Here is a 14,378-nt window from a genome sequence, read left to right as displayed (position 1 = left end):
GAGGTTTAAATTTTTGTATACCAAATAAAATAGGAAGAGAATTAATTAAACCAAGGAGATAATTCATTTTGTAAAAAAAAAAAAAATTTGCATATGAATTTATCTGAATGGGCATTTAAGTCCTTTATTATACATAAAATATGTTAGTGAGGAGAAAAAAAGTCCAAATAGATTTTATTGGGAAACTCCAATGTATTAGCGTTCTCCAGAGAAACAGAACCAATAGGGTATATATAAACACATAGAAAGAGATTTATTATGAAGGATTGGCTCACACAATTATGGAGGCCAAGAAGTCCCACCACCTGCCATCTGCAAGCTGGAGAACCAGAAAAGCTGATGGTGTAGTTCTAGTCCAAACCCAAAGGCCTGAGAACCAGGGGAGCTGGTAGTATAAGTCTTGGTTGGAGTCTGAAGGCCCAAGAACAAGGAGTGCTGATGTCTGAGGGAAGGAAAAGAAGGATCCTAGTTCAAGAAGACTCTGCCTTTTTGTTCTGTTCTGGCCCTCAATGGATTGGATGATGCCTACCCACATTGGTGAGCAGGGATCTTTTTGATTCAAATGCTAACCTCTTCCAGAAACACCGTCACAGACTTTACCCAAAAATAATGTTTCACATGCTGTCTGGGCATTCCTTACTCCAATCAAATTGACACACAAAATTAACCATCACTCTCAACATCTCATTTGGAGCATCTTTTAAGTGATTTTGGTTTCGGAGCTTTGTATATTCCACAGATACATCAAGGGAGTGGTTTCCTTTTTATTTATTTATTTTTAAATGTTACTAAAAAGTTAGGGGGAGGGAGAGGCAACAAGAAGGAAATACATTTGTGAGAAAGGAAATACAGTCACTTGTTGCTTAACAGTAGGGATACATTCTGAGAAATGTATCATTAAGTGATTTTGTCCTTGGGTGAACATCACAGAGTGTAATTACATAAACCTGGATGGTCTAGCCTACTATACACACAGGCTGTATGGTGTAGTCTATTGCTCCTAAGCCACAAACATTTAGAGCATATTATCATACTGAATACTGTAGGCAGTTGTACCACGATGGTATTTGTACATCTAAACATATCTAAACATACAAAAGGTATGTAAAAATATGCTATTATAATCTTATGGGACCACTGTCATATATGTGGTCCACTGTTGACTGAAACATCATTTTGCAGGGCATGAATGTATTTACTTTGGAACTATCTTCACCAGGGTCTTACACTACCTATTAACAGAGTTACAATCCAAGCTCATTGTGTCCTTCCCTCTGGAACTCACACATTCTGCTCTGCTGATTTCCTGGTGATCTGGAGCTGGCATCCCTGTTCACCTGGTCATGACCTCAACTATGTGGCCTGATTGGCTACCCTTCCATTGCTCGCGACTGCCAGCTGGGCCAGACCTGTGGATTCCGCCCTAGCAATGCTACCTAGCTCTGCTTTCTTTCCGTTTACTTTCCCCTTTCCCACTGTCTCTGTCCCAGGGTCAGGTCAGTTCTCCCCTGGGCTATTGGCAGTGATTCCTAATGACCTCTGGGCCCCTTAGTCTCACACCCTCTCAACTGCTTCCAGACTGATTTTGCTGGCCTAAAACATTTCCTCAATGTTTATTAAATAAAGTTCCAGTGTCTCAGCTGCTGGAGGTGCTCCACCCAAAGGCACCAAGTTGCCTTTTACATTTAATGTCATGATCTTCCTTTGACAATCCTGAAAGGGACTGTAAACTCTTATTTGGCTTTAATTCCTTGCTCATGCTGTTCCCTCTTCCTGTGAATGCTGTGGGCTGAAATCCCACCCGTCCTTTAGGACCTATCTTAAGTGCCACCTCCCCTGCAAAGACATTTCCTCCTGACCTCCTTTTCCCAGTATCAGACATACTGTTTCTCTTTTCAGGCTGTTCACTGAACTTTGTATCCCTCATGATATTTAATCACAATCGGTTTCTTTTGATATAGGACGTGTGTACTTACCTTATCATTCCTACAAGGTATAAAGTGCATACTTGAAAGGACAGACTTAATCATTCATCTTTTTCTCCCACACACTTCTAGCTTTTTTTGTTGTTGTTGGCTAGTTGTACTTCAATTGGTAGTTGTATAAATCCATTGGAAAAAAGTATTCAAGATAGGAAAGGTCAAAATTCCTATGTTTATCAGACACAATGTAAAGCGATGCAGAATAAAAACAATACATATATATCAAATACAGACAGATATGAAGGTACATTTATTTATTTTTTCATAAGAAAACGATTTAATTCAAGATGGTTAGTGAATGTAAGGCAATGCAATGCCTTCACGACAGTTAAAAGAATCCAGGTACATTTATTTTTGCTAAGATGGCTTTTTCTAGTATTGAAGGACACAGAGGTGTGGGCACTGCTTTTTATTAAAGGGCTGCGCCTAAAATAATTCCTAGTTGTGGCGCAGATGATAATTTGAAGACAGAAAATGTTTCAGCGCCTCCTTCAGTCTGGGACCCTGCCTGAAAGAGCGCCAGCAAACGCTGCCTGAGTCTCAGGGAGGGAAGCTGCTCTGAGGCACTGGAGGAGACGGGCCCTTAGGAACCTTCCAGAGACGCCCGAACTCCGGCTTTTCCCGCGGGCCGCGCCCCCCGCAGAGCTCCCCGCCCCGGAAAACCAGGCCGACCTGCTCCCCCCGCCGCCTCCCTCTGCGGGTCCGCGACCCCGGCTGCGCGGGCCCGGCCCGGGCGCCTCTGGGCGGGCGGCCGCGGCGAGGGTCGAGTCCGGGAAGCCGGAGGCCGGAGGCCGGGCTCCGACGGGCTTTCCAGGTGAAGGGCAGGAAAACAACCGGTCGGTCTGGGCGGAGCCGGGCGGGCGGGGAGAGGGCGGAGGGCACATTGCCTCATCCTGTACATTTTACTGGAAACCGGACGCATCCGGGGGAGGGGCCGGGAGGCGGCCCGGGCACCGCCAATGGCCGGGCCGGGCGTGGGGGCGGCCGGCGAGGGCCGCGGCCGCTTAAATACCCGGGCGGCCCCGGCCCGCGCCCGTCGACAGCTCCCCGCGCTCGCCACGGCTACGGTGGGAGGCAGCCGCGCGCAGCGAGCCGGTGGCGCAGGTGTCTGGGGGTCCCCGAGCGCCGAGCCCGGGAGCATGATCGTGGACAAGCTGCTGGACGACAGCCGCGGCGGAGAGGGGCTGCTGGACGCGGCCGGCGACTGCGGCCTCATGACCAGCCCGCTGAACCTGGCCTACTTCTACGGCGCGTCGCCGCCGGCCCCCTCGCTGGCCGCCTGCGACGCCGGCGGCTCGTCGTCGGGTCCATCGGCGCCCGGCTCGCCCGGCTCCGACTCCTCCGACTTCTCCGCCTCGTCCGTGTCCTCCTGCGGGGCCGTGGACTCCCGGCCGAGAGGCGGCGCCCGCGCCGAGCGCCTGCAAGGTACCCGCCGGCGCCGCAGCCTCTCGCCCCGGGCCCACCCGCCTGGCAGCGCGGGGCCAGGGCTCCCCGGGAGGGAAGGGCCGCGACCAGACGCGAGGGGGCCCTGCGCCCTCCGTAGCGGCGGGACATAAGCACGTTAGCCGTCGTTCAGTGAGCGACTGTGGACGCCTTGCCCTGGGCTGGGCGCCTGACACAACGATGCCCTTTGACGGTCCGTGGAATCCTGGCGCCCCCAGCCGGCCCGGCCCCGGGGCCCTCGAAACGCCACTCCGAGCGGAGCGCTGACTAGGGGGGAGCGAGTGAAGTTAGACATCTCTCTCTCTCTCTCTCTCCTCCTCCCCGAAAAACCCAGCTTTATTGAGTTATAATTAATATACCGTGACGAGATTTGGGTTCTGATAGGGGCGTAATTTTCTTGTGGCTTTATTAGTGAAAAGCTGTCGCAGAGGACAAGGTTTGGGAACCGTGTTTAAGGCCATGACTTATTTCTCCCTAAGTATTTGTGGAAATTTTAAGTAAAAGGATTTTCCCATTAAAGAAACCTCTCTTATCAAGATGTAAGGTGAAGCTGGACTGAAAACCAACTCAAGTTATGCCTTCAGTTTAGGATGCTGGCGAGTTTCAGAAGTCCGACCAGAATGTCTTTGGTCTTGTTTTTGTTCTGTGCGCTTTAGAATGGATGGATAAAGTCATATCTGGCAAAGAAAGGCATGATGTTTGCCTTTTCGGTTGTGAATTGGTTAGTTTCATTTTTCAATGAACCGAGTTGCATAATTTGGTGGAAAACAGGATGCCCCTGTGGGTAGGCGAAAGAACGCCTAGATAATCTCAAATGTTAGAGAGTCTGATCAGCATGATTTTAAAGCACGACTCTTTCCAGTGTTCCCCCCGGCTAGCCACTCCTGTTTGGGGTGTCTTTTATTTTAAAAAGTGATTTTTCTTTCTTTTTTTTTTTTTTTTTACAGAGTGTTATGGGGAAAAAGTGATTTTTCATTTTCATTTTAAGTCATTTAAAAATCATTTTAAAAAATGATTTAAGCCACTGTATGTTAAGGGTGTAGCAAATCCAAAATGTGTATGTGTGTATTTAGGACCTTTTCTTCCACATTTGGCTTTCATTTGGCTGAAACTGTTTTGCTAGTTCCTTGGTTCACCACAGAGCCATGGGGGATTTCTGAAACTGCATTTTTCTCTCTGTGATGTTGAATTATTTTCTGCTGTCATTCCAGGGAAATGCTGTGTTAGATTCTGGCAATTCTGGTATTTGTTGAAATTCCTAAACTTAAATATAAAACCAACTAATTGTTTTAATTCACCCCGTCAAGCTGTTTATATCATATATTTATGATGTATATATGTTCAGGTTATGAGGTTTCTTGTCCCGTTTTCTTACTTTTTTCCACACTCAATGGAGGGGCCAAATTATTCATTTCCTGACTTTTTGTGTGTTTCTGTTTAACTCAGATTCCAAGAGGTTGTGGCATAGTAGTGGTCAGAAGTAGAATACTGTACTTATGTACTAAATTTTAAAGTGTATTTTTAAGTTTAAATGTGAAATGAGCACATTTCCTTTTTACTTAGAAGGCGTGTGTAAGCAATTTCAAAAACAGTCGGTGAGGGGAAATCCTGTGTGTGTATGTGGAAATGTGTTTAGGCTTAGTGAATTTAAGCAGCTTTCTTGGCACAGTTGAATTGAGGGAAATAATAAGTAATAAGTCGAAGACAGTTGTTAATTGTTAGGTGTTGGTACACTGAGATCTTTGGAGGAAGTTGCTTTGTGCCTTCGTAGGTGAGTGGAATTAATAGACTTTAAAATTTCTATGTGAACATAAAGCCTTTGGTTTAAAAAACTAAAAATGTCTCATTTATCTCCTGATCCCACCAAGTTTTTCCAAAGTCAGGAATAAATTTAGATCTGTGAGAGTGAAGGTGGCAAAATCTGTGATCCTGTCTCATGGGTGGTAGAGCTGAGAGACAGAGGGGCTTAATTTGGGTTTATCTGTTGGCTCTGGGGATCTCCGACCACATTTTTATGAAAGGTATCAGGTAGCATAGAACCCTGAGTAGAGCTGGGGACATGCAAGGCCACGGGCCAGAGCGAGTTGGAAAGGCTTTGCAGTCTGTTGCTTGGGAACTTTATACATTAGACAAGTAGACTTTTGGGGGTTATTAAGAGTTGTGTCTGTGAAGAAATTTAACTGGGAGTATGTTTTCTTTTCTTTTGAACAGTTGAGCCCCATATGGGGGTTAGCAGGCAGCAGAAAGGACCGTTTCAAGGTGTTCGTGTGAAAAACTCAGTGAAGGAACTCCTGTTGCACATCCGAAGTCATAAACAGAAGGCTTCTGGTCAAGCTGTGGATGATTCTAAGGTGGTATCTGTTTTTTGTTTTGATTGGGGTGGTGAGGAGAGGTTATTCTGTTGGGGTTATTCTCTGCCGACCTAGCCCTAGTAAGTCACTTGTAGTTTTTCATAGATGACAAACTCCATAGGACAGAACATGTCGGTCTTACTGTGTACTGTAATCTTATCACTTAGCCCAGTGCCAGGCACTTGGTAGGTGTGCAGGAGAAACTTAATGAATGAATAAATGGAGCAAGAAAATAAGTAGCATTCATTTGAAATGGAACATTTTGACTAGAAAGGGAAAAATCAAATGGCTTTATTAATTTCATCTTGAGTTGAACTAAGGTGAAAGTGAAAATGGGGAAGTTGCAAGACAGAATGAAAATTGAGATAGAAAATAAATATTGATAGAATAACCATATCAGAGATTTATGGTGAGCTGTAAAAGGTGGCAGAGATAAGTCTATTTATTGACATGTATTAAAAAGGAAACTATTTTAGATGCACTAAATTGAAAACTTTTTTTCCTTTTAGATACAAGGTGTGAACATAGAGCGGTTCACAGGTAAGAGTTACTTCTATTAGTAAGTTTATGGGGGACTTAGAGTAAAATAAATTAATGTGATTATGGGTGAAATTTATGAAGTAAAATTAATCACAGATTCCATATTTCTTTCTTGGGTACAGATTTGAAGAACACAGTATCATATAGTGGGAAAAGGAAAGGGCCCAGTTCGTTGTCTGATGGCTCAGCTTGCAAGAGGCCAGCTCTGTTGCAGTTTTTGGTAAATATCTCACTGTTTTCTTCTGAATACCCTTTGGGAATTATTCCTGGAATAATTTTAGAAGGAAGTGAGTGTGCAAGTTGCTTTTTTTTTTTTTTTCCAGACACCCCCCCAAACACCGACGCCTGGGGAGAACATGGAAGATGTTCATTACAGTGAACCCAAACAGGACAGCAGTGCCGATCTGCTTCAGAACATTATAAACATTAAGAACGAATGCAGCCCAGTCTCCCTGAACACAGTCCAAGTTAGCTGGATGAGCCCCGTGGTGGTCTCTCAGAGCTCCCCCCGAGAGCAGTGTCAGGACTTCCATGGAGGGCAGGTCTTCTCTCCACCTCAGAAATACCAACCGTGCCAAGTCAGTAGCTCCCTGCAAGTGATGGACCAGGCTTCTATGTACCAGTACTCTCCACAGAACCAGAATGTAGAGCAGCAGCAGCAGCACTACTCCCACAACCCCACTCTGGAATACAGTCCTTACTCCAGAACTTCTCAGTCCCCCAACTATGAACCAACCTTCTTTGATACTCAAGAACCACAGTTCTGCCCAAACCAAAGTTTTGTTTCCCTTCTAAGTAATCACGGGGAATCTGAGAATATTGCTAATCCCATTCAGACTTCCTCCAGTGTTCAGCAGCAGAGTGACGCTCACCTGCAGAGCTTCAGCATGATGCCCAGCGGTGCCTGTGAGGCCGTGGGGGGCCATGATGTAGCCTCCACCTCTTTAAACACTTCACTGCCCTTCCAGAATGTCATCGGAAATCCAATGAACACCACACAGTTAGGGAAATCATTTTTTCAGTGGCAAGTAGAACAGGAAGAAAGCAAATTGGCAAATATTTCCCAAGACCAGTTTCTTTCGAAGGATGCAGACGGTGACACGTGAGTATACTTTTATCTCATATGTACTTAATTAGCCACACTTGGTGGACCTAGTGGGCATAGAATTTTTCTAGATTATACCACGTTACAGCTTAGTTAGTGGTTGCTAACCAAGATGACTAGTATAGGTAGAAACTACTACTCAGTGATAACTTATATTTCAAGAAAAGTTTTTTCCCTTTTTTCATTTTTTTTGGCTGAACAAATGACCTGTTCTAAATTAATAAAAATGTATGTGTCGTCTTGAATAATTTGAGTTTGGAAGACCAACGTAGACTGTGTCTCCAGAGCAGAAGTAATTAGATCATGATTAGGCATAAACTGTGAGTTGATTTGTAGATTGATCCTAATCTCTCCTGAAGTCTTCATGGCTTTGGGCAAGTCATTTAACTTCTATAAGCCTCAATTTCTTGATATGTAAAGTGATAATGCCTCCCTCATAGGGTTTTTATGAGTATTAAAAATAATAGATTTAAAGTGATTGGTATGGTGGTTAACATCCTTATTTTTCTTCTTTCTGGTAGCGTAACTCACTCTGTTGCAACTGGGATGTATTATCAATCTAGGAGAAAAGACAAATTATGCTCTGTAATGTTTCATTTGCAAAAAGGGGCTAAAGGAAGAATTTTTTTAAAAGATGAACTTAGTGAAGTCAAATAATTCACCTCTTTTCCGTTCCTTGTTCCCAAGGTTCCTTCATATTGCTGTTGCCCAGGGGAGAAGGGCACTTTCCTATGTTCTCGCAAGAAAGATGAATGCGCTTCACATGCTGGATATTAAAGAGCACAATGGACAGGTGAGGATCTTGACAGAGTCTGGCAAAGATCGGGTCATGGTGAAGTGATTGATGACCAGTCTCGTGTGTGGATCATCTCAGAGCTCAGGATCAGGAGAGTTTAATATTAACTTTGAGATATTGACTTTTTGCCACCATCATCCCTGAAGTTATTAATGTTAACTTTGTAGTTATTTGACCAAAGACTGAGTGCAATACGACCGCACCCTAAGCTTATTTTAGTTTCCTTGTCTTTACAGTATGTGATTGCTTATAGTTTCTCTGTGTGGGTTTTTCCCTGAGTCATAGTTTAGTTTCATATTCCTTATCATGGTAATGTTATATGTTTAAAAAAATATTTTTTCCCTCTGTATGTCCACAGAGTGCCTTCCAGGTAGCAGTGGCTGCCAACCAGCATCTCATTGTGCAGGACCTGGTGAACCTTGGGGCCCAGGTGAACACCACAGACTGCTGGGGAAGAACACCTCTGCACGTCTGTGCTGAGAAGGGCCACTCCCAGGTGCTTCAGGTGAGAGGCTGCAAACCGGGCTTCCGTCATCACAGGGCCAAAGAGATAGGGCTTAGATATTAGAAGTTGGATGTAGGTTGCGTATTGTAATATCTATTTTGAGTTAATTTACTCATTTCTTGGGATTCTAATAGATAAGTGTGTATATAGCTTGTCTTTTGCTAACAGATGTCTATTTTAAAATTTTGCAGGCAATTCAGAAGGGAGCAATGAGGAGCAATCAGTTTGTGGATCTTGAGGCAACTAACTATGATGGTAAGCAACCGAAACATCATTAGATAAAGAACTATGCAGAGGGTGGGGGCCCGTAAGTTCTAAGGGTATTAAGTGTCATACGAAGAAGGAAGGGAGGTAATTAAAGTCAAAATATTCTATAGATACAATTAGCACTGAGATCCAACGGAAGGAATGTTCAGATTGCCTTACTGTTTCTTGTGGACCCCATTTGTAAATAGAGTTAGAGGCCATCCTCAAGGTTTGCAATTATACAGGGACCAAAAGACTTGATGGGCTGCTTGACCATTGCGTCATTAAACTTTTCTTCTAGGCCTGACACCCCTTCATTGTGCAGTCATGGCCCACAATGCTGTGGTGCATGAACTCCAGAGAAATCAACAGCCTCATTCACCTGAAGTTCAGGAACTTTTACTGAAGAATAAGAGTCTGGTTGATACCATTAAGTGTCTGATTCAAATGGGAGCAACAGTAGAAGCAAAGGTAAATTCACAGAAAAGGTTTGAGATGGGGTAGGAAAGAGAAGTGGTTATAGCAGAAGACTTTGTTCCCAAGTACAGATTGAAACATCTTTTCTTTTTTTTAAAGTTAATGGAGTGAGTAGCAATGTATGAAGAGTTAAGAAGCTTAGATTTTCGACAGTTATTTCATCTGCTTTCCCAATTTGCATTTAGTCAATGGATTATTATCCAAAAGATCACTTAGCTGCGAAATAAATTAGTCATAGTTTGCAAGGAAAAGAAAATGCTTGAAATTGATGTTGTCACTTTGGCTTTCATTTTCATATGTTGAGAATAAAGGTAGTGCTTTTTGTAAGGATTTCTTCACTGTTGTAGAATCTAGACTCAATCTTCTGTTTTTTAAACTGGAAAACATTTTATTCTTTTTAAATTTTGGCTTTATTTACTATCACATTGCCTGTATGGAAGGCACTGAGTTAGGGGACTTAAGGGGAAAAATGCCTAAGTCATAAACCCCTTGGGTCCTTGGTGGGCTGTCTAATAGAAGAGGTGGGAGATGCAGCTAAATATAACTCCACAGGGTGGCCATCAAGTCTGGAAACTCCGGCAAATACATAATAAATGATTTATTGATATGTTATAATATATGATAAAAATATTATTTATGTTTCTACATTTTATGGCCACTCTGTGTACAAGGGTAGACTGTGATAAGAGGTGTGTAGGCAAATTAATAGGAAATTAAGGAGGAATAAAAGATTCCATTTAGCTTGGAATTAAGGAAGGTTTTGTGGAAAAGTGAGCATTCAAAATGAGTCTCCAAGGCTGAGTCAGACATTCAAGAGACTGGGTGAAAAATATATTCCAAGGCATGATATCTGGATTTATTTTTTCCTTTCCTCTTGCCTTTGACAAGGATCGTAAAAGTGGCCGCACAGCCCTGCATTTGGCAGCTGAAGAAGCAAATCTGGAACTCATTCGCCTCTTTTTGGAGCTGCCCAGTTGCCTGTCTTTTGTGAATGCAAAGGTACTTTTAGAAAGCTTTAATAACCACATCAGAGTTGGAATGACCTTTTTTACACCTCCTTCAAGGTTTTGAGCTTCTTTCAAGAAGTTCCCCCTTCCTGATGTGTATTTCATTCCTGTGTCTTCAGGCTTACAATGGGAACACTGCCCTCCATGTTGCTGCCAGCCTGCAGTATCGGGTGACGCAGTTGGATGCAGTCCGCCTGTTGATGAGGAAGGGAGCAGACCCGAGTACCCGGAACTTGGAGAACGAACAGCCAGTGCATTTGGTTCCTGATGGCCCTGTGGGAGAACAGGTGAGGGTGACAAGGAGGGAGAGGAAGTACTTGCCGGCATCCTGGTCATAAAGGGAGAGGAGGTTGTGTGGGGTGAAGGCCAGCTGGTGCTGTGCAGAGGGGCTCTATCAGTGTCTGGGTCTCACACTAATCATTGTAGCACTTTGGAGCTAATTACTTTGTTGCCAAATGAAGAGTAAGAAATTTGAGGGTTTATGTATGGACCCCAAATGGTCAGTGGTCAGGTAATCTTATCTTGCATGACACATACTTGGGTTTAGAGTAAGTCAGAATGGTTCGAGGTTTGGAAACTGATGAAGGAGAAAGTACCAAGGTTTCTACAGATACCAAGGAATGAGAATCATAGTTTTGTAAGGTATGAGCCTTCAAATATTGTAGATATTAAATGAGTTCATATCTGTAGAGTGTTCAAAATAGTCCCAGGCACATAGTATATGCTCAGTGAACATCAGCTGCTACAATTATTTCCATCTACTAAGTGACACTGAACAAGAAATGGAAAAATTATTTATGTAATTTAGAACCTAGAAATATTTTACACTTTAAGCAGACTTACGCTTTACTCATCAATTATGGTTATATATTATCACTAAGGATTGAATAGTTTCACATGAGGGAACTTTTCTAGTTAATAAGAACTTACTCGTCAAAAAAAGAAATTAAAATATTTTTGATGGAAATCTTTTCCTGGGGGGAATGAGAGTGATTTTGGTTGTGGGTAGGTTATTACATACTTTACTAATTACAAAATAAAATAAATATATGGAATGCAGTTTAGCTTTTTCTTTGATTCCTAGCCATCATTACGATCATAATGTTATAGTAACTGCTATTTGTAGAGATTTTTATAACTTAGAAAGAATCTCTTGATAGTTTGTAAAGAATTTTCATGTATATTACATCACTTAATTGTTATAACAGCTTTGCAGTATAAAGGTTCAGCTGAGAAAATTGGTATTCAGAGAGGTTCCAAAGATGAGAACCATCATTAACTAGTAAATGGCAGAGTTCTAATCTCAATATTTTATCTTGCTTCACTGTTTGTGGTGTGCAGTCATATAACAGTGCCCTTAGGGGTTATTGCGGTATGGAGGGCCATTTGACTCTTCACTAAATGTTCTCAGATTACTGTCCTTTTTGCTTCTGTATTTTGTGTGTATGTGTGTAAGGTGGGGAAAGGATCTTTTCCCTTGCTTTTATTATCAGACTCTGGTTGTTGTGTTTCCTTATAGCAACTACTGCTTGTATCCCCTACCCCAGTCTTCTTTATTCTAAATTGTTACTTATCTGCTGTGAGCTGAGAGACAGATAATAAAATTTGTCAGACTGTGGGTTAAAGTCAATTACAAGGCTGTGAATGAGCCTGGGGTCTATTCTGTGATCCATGAAGTTCTGCACGGATGCATTAACACTTGGATATCATGACAGCTATTTTGACTTGAAGGGTATTAAGGATTTGCTTATGTGTGTAGAAGGTGCTTATTTGTGTTCTTGTTAGTTGATGCTGATTTCAAGTTTAAGTGAGATATTATAATGTGCCATAATTACTGCCTTATAGTAAATGTTCTCATAAATAGCAGGAGTAAAGATTAGGAAAGGAATATAGGTCTTATTTAAGTGTTTGGAGATTTTCAACTTCAGGTAATTTTTAATGGAGATGTTTTATTTTCTTGCACCCAAAGACTGTTAGAGGAGATCTGAATTAGCTTTAAAAGTTTAGTATTTTTTAAAGTCTCCTTAAAATCTTGGCAAATACTGTGCATATTTCTTCATATAATTACAAGTTAATAAATAAGGGTAGTGTAGAATATATAAGAAAGAAATGAAACAAACTCTGAAGAAAATAACACCTGTTAATCATAGAAAATAAACCTCACAAATCCTATTTACTTCTCTTCCAGATCCGAAGAATCCTGAAGGGAAAGTCCATTCAGCAGAGAGCGCCACCGTATTAGCTCCACTGACCTGGAGCCTGGCCAGCAACCCTCACTGTCAGTTAGGCAGTCCTGATGTATCTGTACATAGACCATTTGCCCTGTATTGGCAAATGTAAGTTGTTTCTATGAAACAAACATATTTAGTTCACTATTATATAGTGGGTTATATTAACAGAAAAGAAGAAAAATATCTAATTTCTTTTGGCAGATTTGCATATTTCATACCCAGGTATCTGGGATCTAGACATCTGAATTTGACCTAAATGGTAAAATTGCCTTCAGTTAACAGTAGCTTTTGGGTTGGAAAAGACTTTGATTTGTGGCATCAGGCATTGCTCATATAGCTATTGCCAGTTTCAAAGTAGGTGAATTGTAAACAATTCTTTAAGAAAAATGAAAGCATTTGAAAGGGTAAAAGTATTGAGGCTTCATTTGGCCTGATGTGGTACCTGGTAGTTATTGGTTTTGGAAAATTTCTAGTCATTGGACTAGATGAAAAGTGTCCATGGTTAAAATTTGATCTTTGCAAGTTGTATATAAGTGTTATTTTTTTGCCTTTTAAAATATTGTACATATTTGGTCATTAACATGGCCGTATGTGAAATGTGTAAGTCAATAAAATAGAAAAGAACAAGTGAATTGTCACTCTTTTTAAAAATTTTACACATTCGAAGGAACTGTTATTATGTAATGGCCCAACTAAAGTCTTTGTAGATAAAGCAGATGGGGAGTTTCCCTTAGTGGCTGAAAGAGCTACGTTTGAGTTGTAAATATGCTTTTTCTCACGCATTGAAATGAGACACATTATTTGTAGGGAACTGCATGCTCTCGAAGAGAACACCTTTTTATGGTTGACCTTCTAGAATTTATAATTTACGTGTTCTGTTGAAATTTTTGTTTTTTACCTTTATAGAAACAACAAAGTCAATATTAAAACATGTCTTCCTGTTTTATAATGTCAAATAATGATAATGTGCCATGACATTTTATATTGCCATTCAGAAAAAAAATGTTTTATTTTTTAGTAACATTAATTCTATTAACATTATTTTGCTTACCTCTGATATGCCTGAGGAACATACTTGGCTTTGATTACACACTAATTTTTTGTATTAAATTTGACTCATTAAAAACCTTTTTTTTTAAAAAAAAAAAGAGAAGTCTTATAAGCAACTGACTATAACGTACCATCTTTGTAGCTAAGTACTTAAATTCTTTTAAAAAAGATGCCCTTAAGATTGATCACATTGTTTGACCCAGTATGTCTTGTGGACAAGTTAGTTCTTAATCACTCTGTATCTGTAAATACGTTGTGATGCAAACCAGTCCATTCTCCCTGGAAACACTCATGCATGGTTTTAAATAAACATTAATTCACTAATAATGTCTTAAGGATGTGCATTTTCTTTTCCTAGTGCCTTATAGTTCCATAGGTGGAAAAGTGTTATTAATGACTACTCTAAATACCTTTAAATTAGTTAATGTATTTTAAATTTGAATTTTTTTGAGAACATGTCTCCCGAAGGTGTACAAGATTTAACATTAAAATCTGTTTGCTAAGTTCACCTAGTAGAGGTTTATTAGGTTCTGAAAATCTCCCTGAAGTTTAATAGATACTGTTGATCATTCAGAAGTTTATATGTGAGAAGAAGCTAAGTGGGAGCAGTGAACACAGGAAAAACAGTTTGGAGATGACCAGGGT

At 41.3% G+C, this 14,378-nt stretch overlaps 1 protein-coding gene across 2 annotated transcripts in view; it reads left to right on the top strand.

The window, feature by feature from the left end:
* The window catches only part of NFKBIZ (NFKB inhibitor zeta), a 31,528-nt gene extending 17,708 nt beyond the window's left edge, over positions 1–13,820 (top strand). Inside the window, exons 1-12 of one of the 2 annotated variants that reach the window (XM_045540369.1) lie at positions 3,003–3,407; positions 5,637–5,776; positions 6,286–6,316; positions 6,439–6,536; positions 6,640–7,418; positions 8,109–8,214; positions 8,576–8,722; positions 8,914–8,977; positions 9,270–9,439; positions 10,334–10,444; positions 10,572–10,739; positions 12,641–13,820. In XM_045540369.1, the coding sequence (XP_045396325.1) occupies positions 3,122–3,407; positions 5,637–5,776; positions 6,286–6,316; positions 6,439–6,536; positions 6,640–7,418; positions 8,109–8,214; positions 8,576–8,722; positions 8,914–8,977; positions 9,270–9,439; positions 10,334–10,444; positions 10,572–10,739; positions 12,641–12,694 (2,154 nt within the window). In that variant the 5' untranslated portion in view covers positions 3,003–3,121 and the 3' untranslated portion in view covers positions 12,695–13,820. Of the gene's footprint in view, positions 1–3,002; positions 3,408–5,636; positions 5,777–6,285; positions 6,317–6,438; positions 6,537–6,639; positions 7,419–8,108; positions 8,215–8,575; positions 8,723–8,913; positions 8,978–9,269; positions 9,440–10,333; positions 10,445–10,571; positions 10,740–12,640 lie in introns of those variants that run through there. The other variant, XM_045540370.1, reaches the window with a different exon arrangement.
* Positions 13,821–14,378: the final 558 nt, after the last annotated feature.

This window comes from Lemur catta, chromosome 1 (genome assembly GCF_020740605.2).
Source record: "Lemur catta isolate mLemCat1 chromosome 1, mLemCat1.pri, whole genome shotgun sequence".
In the NCBI taxonomy this organism is placed as follows: domain Eukaryota; kingdom Metazoa; phylum Chordata; class Mammalia; order Primates; family Lemuridae; genus Lemur; species Lemur catta.
This window is presented reverse-complemented; position numbering and strand designations above follow the sequence as displayed.